At 30.9% G+C, this 10093-nt stretch overlaps 2 protein-coding genes across 3 annotated transcripts in view; one reads left to right on the plus strand and one right to left on the minus strand.

The window, feature by feature from the left end:
* LOC111055363 (lipase 1-like) overlaps positions 1-7385 on the plus strand; it is a 41134-nt gene extending 33749 nt beyond the window's left edge. For both annotated transcript variants that reach the window (XR_005572628.1, XM_022342550.2), the window contains 2 exons: positions 4783-4928; positions 7121-7385. Coding sequence is in view for 1 of the 2 variants with exons in the window: in XM_022342550.2 (XP_022198242.2) it covers positions 4783-4928; positions 7121-7282 (308 nt within the window). In the remaining variant the exon portion in view is untranslated. The remainder of the gene's footprint in view (positions 1-4782; positions 4929-7120) is intronic.
* LOC111055362 (host cell factor 1-like) overlaps positions 1-10093 on the minus strand; it is a 119428-nt gene that overhangs the window by 48641 nt on the left and 60694 nt on the right. The window lies entirely within an intron of this gene.

The raw sequence follows: 10093 nt of genomic DNA on the forward strand, positions 1-10093 counted from the left end.
CACTCTTCATGGCGTTCACTTGTTGTCGATTTCGAGATTCACATGATAATTATTTCAATGTTAATGTCCGTGCTGTACCTGTTATCTTAAAATGCTTATAAACTAAGAAGAAAATCTTGATTAGGCTATCAATACAATCTAATACACATGATAATTATTTTTAAGTATATATAAAATTGAAATTTGTTAACATCCTATTATACAGTCAGCAATACATAAATTGTGAAATATAGAGATATCAATTACAAATTTTCACTAAAAAAAAATTTCATTTCCATCTATTCACTGTTCAAATATCAAAATTTAATCCATTCTTCAAAACAGAAATAGAATTTCATAACACCCTGCATCATTATCAAAATTGTAAAAAACATCAGATCATCACAACAAAAATTAATTTCAATATATATTTCAATAATTTCAGACAATTGGTCTTCTATTCACAATCATTTCATAATATATCTGCATTTCATTATCATTTAGTATAACATTTCATTTATAGCAAGTTCATTTCACATTTATGATTTATCATTCAGGGTTTCAAAATTATTTAGTTTTAATTTTGTGTTCAAAAATTGTATAAAAAGCAAATGATTTAATATTATTAATCATCGTTTGTCGGATACTATAGTTTATTTCGACTTTTCAATGTTCTGAACACAAGCTACATTTCATGACAAAACTTTACTATCAATCATTAAACAAGAAACCATTCAAAACATCAATAATATTTTGCTTCAAAGGCAATCAATATTCATACGTAATCATCATTTTGCATCTATGGCAAACAACATTATTAATCATTATTTTGCATCTATGGCAATCAACATTATTAATCAACACAAAAAATATTATCTCATTACTGCCTCTCTAAGTCATAACCTCTGTTATTCCTTCTTTAGGCAATAATGGGTTTCCATCTCAAAAAACAATCACATACCAGCAAAATTCTAATCAACAAACCCCACTAAAAATTCTACATACACTCCAGCATCCATTTCAAACGATAATCAATCATATCAAAATTTATAGAACAAACAGTTTTAAAAATTTTGAAAAAGATATCAATTACAAAACACTTTAGAAAAATTTTAGCCTTTAACTCATTTCAATTGATAATATAACACAACGTTTTTATTCAATGAAAACATTATTATTCAAGTTAACTTTCATTAATACATCACATATATATGGCTACAGAATTCATTAATACTTTCAAATTTTGAAGTTTATTTATTATAACAAAAGAATTTATAATTTAAAGACTGTATAATAAGTACAAACATTTCAAGATTATAATACAAAGATGATCAAGATGAATAATGGGTAAATAAGTTCCCTAAAAAATACAAACAAGAGGAAAAGAAAACTGGGTAAATAAATTTCCTAAAACAATATACACAAAATTGATACACTTCACATAAGTGATACATGATGAAAAAATATGTCACAAGCACACAATTCTTTACACTACAGTAGATAGATTCTAGAAAAGTTAAGTTTTATCAACAATTTAAAGATTGGGAAAATAAGCTACTATTTTAACTTCTAATATTATTTCAGAAGAAATACAAATTTAAATGACTATGGACAAGATTGGTTAAGATATGCATCATAGAAGAATTTTACTGAACATTACACAAAGACAGGAAAGAATCGAAATTTGAAAAGATTAAGGGCCAAGAAAAATAGGCTACAGGAAAGAAAAAAGATACAATTATGGACTCTTACCATACGTAGTATTTACGGTCATTGCTATTCTGAATCCCGGCATGACACAGGATTCCTAATCATTGTGTGTTGGGGAATACCCTTTCATCATGTGATTCATTGTCATCATCTTGTAAGTAAGCAACTTGAAACAACCTTTGAATACTAATACATCAATGGAAACTTTGTGCTTTGTTTTATTCAAGAACATGATTTTATTCATGGGTTCATTTGTTTCAACAAAGCCATTTTGCTCACAAAAGTTAGTCATGTTCACTTGAGAATGCATTGCATACACCTTTTCAATTCTCAGTTGAAAGTTGAACTCATCAACTTGACTCAAAGCAACATTCATTTTGTTTACATTATTCCTAACCTCCACAGAAACCTGTCTCATGTAATCATTCACTTTGTTCATAGTTTTCCTAACCTTCAATGTAGCAATATTACTTTCATGATAGTTGACTTTCAGTGAAGACAACTCCCTACCTACTTCTTTACTCAATTCTACTGTCTCATTAGGGTTGACTTTTTCAACAACAGTAACTAGGCCTACATTGTCAGAAACTTGAATGAGTTGATCTTGTATCTTAACACTACTATTATCCTGCTTCAATTTGTTTTCATCTTCATGATTATCACTCAATGTTTCATGTGCATTTTTCAATAGAAGGTTTATACTAACCTGCTCTAGTCTAATGCTAGCAAATTCTTGCTTCATATCATCAAACCTAGCATTAAACTTAGCATTTTGCTTATCAAACTTAGCATTTTGCTCATCAAATCTAGCATTTAGCTCATCAAACCTAGCATTTTGATTTTTAAACATTTGGTCTAACTTAGCATCTTGCTTATCAAACAGTTGTGTTAAGGCAGCTATTAACTCATCATCATTTTTAATATTTTTCATATTGTATGCCATTTTGCTAGTCTGCACAGATAATATATTCATTAGGACTTGATCTCTCTTGAACCGACCTCCCATTCAGCAGTAAACCATTCATAACCTATCAAGATATCTATCCTACTAATAATTTTTATAACCAGGGATTTCATGGTGTACCATTTGGGACATATTTATTTTGTAATTCGGTCCCACCACAGGGGTAACATTTAACGTGCTACCAATTTCTCCTTAATCGGCTGGATAGCATTTAACACCTATTAACCTAAGGATAGTTGTCGGCTCCAATGTAATAGATTCTTGATAAACTATGAATGGATCTATCGCCTATGAATGAGAAATCCAGTTTTCAGAGCAAATGAACTTATAATCTTCAGATGAATTTTTGCAAAATATTATACAAATAGACAAAGAATTATATCTTATAAGCCTAAGTTCTAGAGTTACTACGAACTAAAATACTTATCTAGTTTACAGTTGAAAAAACAGTGGCTATTGGCTTGTATACACACAAAACAAATTATATGGACAAAATAGAACACTATAAACTGTTTAAAACTCAATTTAAAACATTAATAAATTCACTTAAATGGAAAATGATTCAGAGCAAAAATTTACAACACACACATAGCCAGCCATTAGTTTCAGAGAGAAAGAACAGGCCAAAAAACAAGTCAGAACAGAGACACCTCCAACGTTACAGACACCAAAAAATTATAAATTACAAGTTTAGAATTCACATTTTATCTTTGTTCTCAATAAAACTTTATTTTGAAACTATTATTTTAAATTTTCATATATCATCTCGATTTAAGTAAACCATCCATCTATCAATTCCATCAACCCAGCCTCAGTGACACCATGGAACAATGCAACAATCATTTACGATAAAAAATTCTCAGTCGAAAAGTTTGTCCGTCTATCGATGACTCTGATATTTACTATAAAGTTCCATAGATCTCGAATTGAAGATTCGATTCCAATGTGAGAAAAAATGTAATATTACACTACAAATAGACTTTTCAACGTGATGAAAAAAGACATGCTGATCAAAGATGTTCCAGAATTCGTCAATACTGAAATGATAGCACAATATTTGTCTATGTAATCTCTACTACTTGGGAAAGAATATGAATTTTTTTACATCTCCACTAAACTACTTTAAAAAAAGTTATACGGTACGGTAACGACAAAATATTATGTATTTATTTCAAATAGTTACTCTTTGAAATTTAAGTTGCCTTCCATGACGAAACACTATCCTAATAACTTTGTTATAGTTCAGACACTGTGTTACTTGTAAATATTTGAAAAAAATCACTTACTTTTATTGGAGTATTGAGGAATGCATATCACTCCAGAAGAGGAGCTTCATCAGCCTCTGATGAAGGCTGATGATGAGGCTGATGAAGCTTCTCTTCAGGAGTGAAATGCATTCCTCAACATTCCAACAAAAGTGAGTGATTTTTTTCAAATATTTACAAGTAACACAGTGTCTGAACTACAACAAAGTTATTACTCTTTGATTATTAGGTGGTATATTTTATTGATCCCTATTGAACAAAAAAAAAAGAGAATATTATGCATTTCTTCAATGTTGTTTTCCATCACGAACTGCTTATTATTAAATCACTATTAGAAAAAAACGACTAGTAGTCAGATTTTTTACAATAAATGAATTAATCACTCACTGTGACAACGAGATCGGCAGGTCCGCCATCTTCTTTGTTGTCATGCATTTATTTCGAATAATTTATTTTGTTTGTTGGTTGGAATATTTTGTCCTCATTCATATTTTATTGAACAGAAAAACATGAGAATACTGGACACAAAAAAATGATATGTCTTAACAATTATTTATCCAGTAATTACAATAAAATAAATCATCATCCATGACCACGTAACATGTCAAAGTGGTCATATAATTTTCAAAATAGGAGAATAATAATATATTGTAGAACGAAATTTATAGAATAGAATATTTTCTTTATTCAACACAGCAAAACGAAAACATCATGCAGTTGAATATCGTCACTAAAATCTAATATTAATACACATTATTAATCTACAAACTAATCAAATACTAAAATCGATATTAATAAATATTATAAAATTTATGATGGAAATAAATAGTTTATTTATTTCGATTAATGTATTTTGCTTTTTAGGTGGAATATTTCGTCCTTACTCATACATTGAAACGCAAAATGAGGAATTATACCAGTCCAAGGAGCCATCTCCCTATGAGTTGGAAAATGTCAGAGTACCCATCCTCTTGATAATTGGAGATGGAGATCAATTCACTGTTCAAAAGGTATGGTATAGTTTACTTTGTAAATTAATTTTGTGAATTGAATAAATGAAACTTGAGAGAAAGAATAATTATAACTGATTAGCAATTTTACAAACTTAGTGGCTTTATAAATAGGTATAGTTTACTTTGTAAATTAATTTTGAAAAATAATTTTGCAAATTCTCTCAAGAAAACTTGAAGGAGAGAATAAATTATTAGTGTATAGCAATTTTATTATTTAAAAGGTTTTCTACATTGGTATGGAATAGATTACTTTGGAAATCCACTTTATAAGTGAAATTCACTCGATAAAACTTATAATATAGAATAATCATCACTGCAATTTTATTAAAAATGGTATTGAGAGCATTTCAAAAAGGTTTTATTCTTCAGATGGTGGAATATTGTTTGAAAGATGGCATATTGATATTAAAGCCATCTTTTAAATTGTAACAGGATCTTGAAACTAAATCCGTCAAAATTTATTATTTTATTGATTTCTATCGACGAAGAAAGAGCATGCCATAATCTTCAATTGACTCATGCTTTGAGAGCTCTCATATATGTATGTTGTATTATACATATTTACAACTTTTATAATAGTAATATAATGTCTCACAAGAGTATTAATCCATGGGAGTCATGAAAATCGAATCCTATCATTGTCACCTGGTCATATGGGACATATATATGAATCATATATTTATCTCATATTGATCAGGATTTTAGAGTTTTAAATTGGGAAAGTTTAATGAACAGTGTTTTTGTCTTTGAACAATTTTTGTCAACGACAGAAAGATTGTTTATTTCATTTGTTATCAAAATTAATATAGCTTCTCTTTTGTTTTTAATAACAAACGTGCCGCTTGTGCGACTGATAAAAATATGTATTTGGAATGGCTTTCATGTTTGGCATTGACTGAGTTATATTTAATACCCAACATTTTTCTTTCGTGTTGTGTGTGAGCTCGTTCGATAGGACTGTGAGTAAGGTCCGGCTGTTCTGGTGAAAGGGATAGATTTTGTTCTTGTTTTATAATACAGTTTTCCTGTCACAGTTCGAGCAGTTTAAAGAGAATTGTATTATTAAATAGGAAGGGATCTGAACCCACTTGATTAGATCAGTTATTTTGATTTTTAATTAATAATTAACGTTGCGTTTCTACCAGTGGATGCCAAAGTGGGAAGCCATTTTCATAAAGGTAGGTGACTACTGAGTCATTGTTCTTAAATTTTTCATAACCACAACAATTGAAACCTCACTAGCAGCAAAGCTAGTAGCCCTTGAAATATTCATCTGTTTATTATTATTTTGTAATTTCTAATTATAATTCTAATTTTGTAATAAATAATTCATTGTTTTGTTTTAAATATCAAAAACCTGTACGATCTTTTCTTGTTTTTCATTTTCCCACCCTTACATATTCGGTGAAGGCACATTTTGCTTACATATTTGGTGGAGGCTTCTCCCTCCGTCCATATATTGCTTACATCATTTTCTTTGTGTTATAAATTGTGTAGGTATTACCTAGTGTATTTAAGACGTTTTTGTTTTCCGTAGTTTTTCTACTGCTATCATACGGTAACTTAGACATCACCATGACCTGATAACATTTTTTTCTTGAATTTACAGGTACCTATATCATGTACAATATCCATGCTTGTGTTGTTTCTAAAATATCATTTAACTATGTACGTTTATGTTCTCCTATGTAGTCTTGGTAGTCTCTAAATTTTTAAAACTTTTTAACCTTTTTCAACAATTTTTGGCAATATTAATTGTGTAAAAATTATCAAAACTTGACAATTTTTATATTATTTTTCTGTGTATCTATATTTTGTTTATCAAGTATTTGACTATTGATGAAATTCAACATCCATAGATTATCATTCATCAACAGTTATTCTATTTTCATTTTAATGTATTATAATTTCAAATTGTATGCTCAATGTGTGTTATGAGGGCAATAATGGGATTCAGTTCCTGGTGCCCTCAATGTAAATCTTCAAATAAATAATAATAACAGAACTAATTGTATCATTTGTACTGCTGTTATTAGATTAAAAAATGTATTTCTTATTTTTAGAACTCGTGGCTGGAGCTCAAGTCTTCTTTTTCCAGTCACGCCAAAAACTATTGCAATTTAATGATTATTTTGTTTGTAAAAATATTTCTTGTATTTGGCAATAAATTCATTATTCATTTTTTACAGAACATTGATGACATGAGGAGCAGGCTGACATCGTGCCCTTCATTAGAAATAATTCATGTAGCTGATGCAGAATTTAATCACATGGATTTTTTCCTGGCAAAGGACGTTGTCTCATTGGTTTACAATCCTCTAATAGATTATCTGAAAACTGGCAAAGTCTGAACTACTATCATCTAAGTCTACATAGAGCTGTATCACAAAATTATAATCGTTATAACCTATTTGTTGAATGTGCCAGATGAATTAAAGAGTGTATCAAATCAAATCAAATTTATTCACCAATTAACAACAGTGTTACAAGAAAATAAATAAATAATTTTTTGTTGAATAAAAAAATATGTGTACTCTAGCCACGAGTTCAAACATTCCTCACTATATTTGACATGATTTTAGAATTAATACAGCTCTTATCAAATGATTGAAGCTCTTTATCCATCATTTTTAGTCCACGTTATAACGACAGTATTTGAATAATATATTGGTGTTGCTATACTTGTCTATCATTCAACAGATAGCGCTATGTTTTTATGTTTATATGTTGTGCATTTACGGCGAAACGCGGTAATAGATTCTCATGGAATTTGACAGGTATGTTCCTTTTTAAATTACGCGTCGACATATATATAAGGTTTTAGGGAATTTTGCATTTCAAGGATAATATAAAAGGAAAAGGAGCCTCCTTCATACGCCAATATTAGAGTAAAAATCAAACTATAGAATTATGAACGGTAAGGGTTTCAAAACAACATTAAAAAAATAATTATTGAATGTCTCCGCATATTCAATTGCGGAATTTATGACTCATTGCGAGCAAGTAAGACTGATTAGATAAATCTAAGACTACTAAGACTGAAATCGACTGAAATCGTTCAGACTGATTGACGAATCTACATACCCCTTTCAAAGGTGGTCAATAGATGATTTAATAATAATAATTCATCATAAATCAGTTGTCGACTGGATTATACATTGCATGCAATGACATATGCAATTCAATATCTCAATGTAACTTAGTGAAAAAAACAGCTGTTGTGTGGACTATCAATTGCAAGCAATTGATAACTTGAAGTAGCATAGTATTTTCTCCCGACTTTTCTCTGCTTTCAACTCGGTAAGCTTTTGATGATTGACCGAGCGAAGTGAGGTCTAAGATTCAAGACGACGGTTTGGCATCTCTCTTAATGTTTGAATGTTTATATGTTGCGCATTTACGGCGAAACGCGGTAATAGATTTTCATGAAATTTGACAGGTATAAATTGCGCGTCAACATATTATATACGAGGTTTCAGGTAATTTTGCATTTAAAGTATAATATAAAAGGAAAAGGAGCCTCCTTCATACGCCTATATTAGAGTGAAAATCAGACTATAGAATTATTATATCCATCATAAATCATCTGTCGAGTGGATTATAAATTGCATGCAATTAAACTTTTCAATGTAACTTAGTGAAAAAACAGCTGTTGTGTGTACTATCAATTGCAAGCAATTGATAACTTGAAGTAGCATAGTATTTTCTCCCGACTTTTCTCTGCTTTCAACTCGGTAAGCTTTTGATGAGAGTAGCATAGCTGTTCACATCAAATTATTAGCATTGTCGATACAACAACCCAAACAGCCATTAGTCGTTATACAGCACCGATATCTCGCCGACACGAAAGGACAGAATTTACTCTGATGGAGACTGTGGTTTATAACTGCGCGAGGTCTACTGTTCACAGAAATACTAGTATATCAGATATGCCTGAGTCCGAATATCTTCTATAGAAGGCAGTGGCAAGGTAGAGAATCGGTAACGCTGTTCCCCTATATTTGTCAACTACCATTATAACGTGGATCTCACTATGATAATAATAGGAACCTACTTCTTCATTTCTACATCAAGAGCAGATCTCTTAAATGTGATTACCAGTGTCATGGAGTGAGTGACTACGGCTACGGTACCATCTTATCACTAAATAATTAGTCCAGGCAATGAATGCTCAAAAAAGGGTATAGAGGCGGGAAATGTTTGGAAGACAATTTTTAACCTGTGGTTGTAGCATGTGGTTGTAGGCTGCAAGTTTGTGTTGGATAGGGTGATTTGAAGTGCAATGGATTGTGGTGTCTGTTGTTGTGGGCTAATGTTGTGGGCTGATGTCTGTTGTAAATTTCCTGGATATCACCATCACAAAACAGAACCAATCATTCAAAACATTCAAAATATACAGAAAGCCCACAACAACAGACACCACAATCCATTGCACTTCAAATCACCCTATCCAACACAAACTTGCAGCCTACAACCACATGCTGTACAGATTAATAAATATCCCAATGACAACCACAGATTACAACACTGAACTGCACACAATAAAATATATTGCACAACAAAATGAATACAAACCCTCAATGATTGACAAACTACGGTACTACAAAAAATTAAAAGCAACAAGAACAATCCGCCAAACTCTGACAAATACAACACTGATAATCATACAGCATTCGTCACCCTCACATACCACAACAATAAAACTTACAAAATAGCAGCATCATTCAAGAAAATAAAATACAAGGTTGCATACAGAACAAAAAACTCACTGAAAAAACTCTTGTCCCCACACAACACCTCTCAAAATCAATACAATAGACCAGGAATTCATAAGCTAAATTGTAGAGATTGCAGCGAATTTTACATAGGTAAAACAGCTTGAAATTTCAATATAAGATTCAAAGAACACACAAGAGCCATTACCCATCCGTCCTCCCATTCCACCTTTGCAGAACACATTATCTCCACTGACCACACACACCCTGACATAGACAACAGCCTCGAAATACTCCACTATTCCCACAAAAACAGAAAATTAAATGTACTAGAACAGTTTGAAATATTCAAACACACCAAACAACAGCCAAACAATATTCGAAATGACCAAATCAACTTTTCCTTCCACACCCTGTTTGACAAACTCATTTAAATCCTCCTTCATT

The sequence above is a fragment of the Nilaparvata lugens genome, chromosome 12 (genome assembly GCF_014356525.2).
Source record: "Nilaparvata lugens isolate BPH chromosome 12, ASM1435652v1, whole genome shotgun sequence".
Classification (NCBI taxonomy): Eukaryota; Metazoa; Arthropoda; class Insecta; order Hemiptera; family Delphacidae; genus Nilaparvata; species Nilaparvata lugens.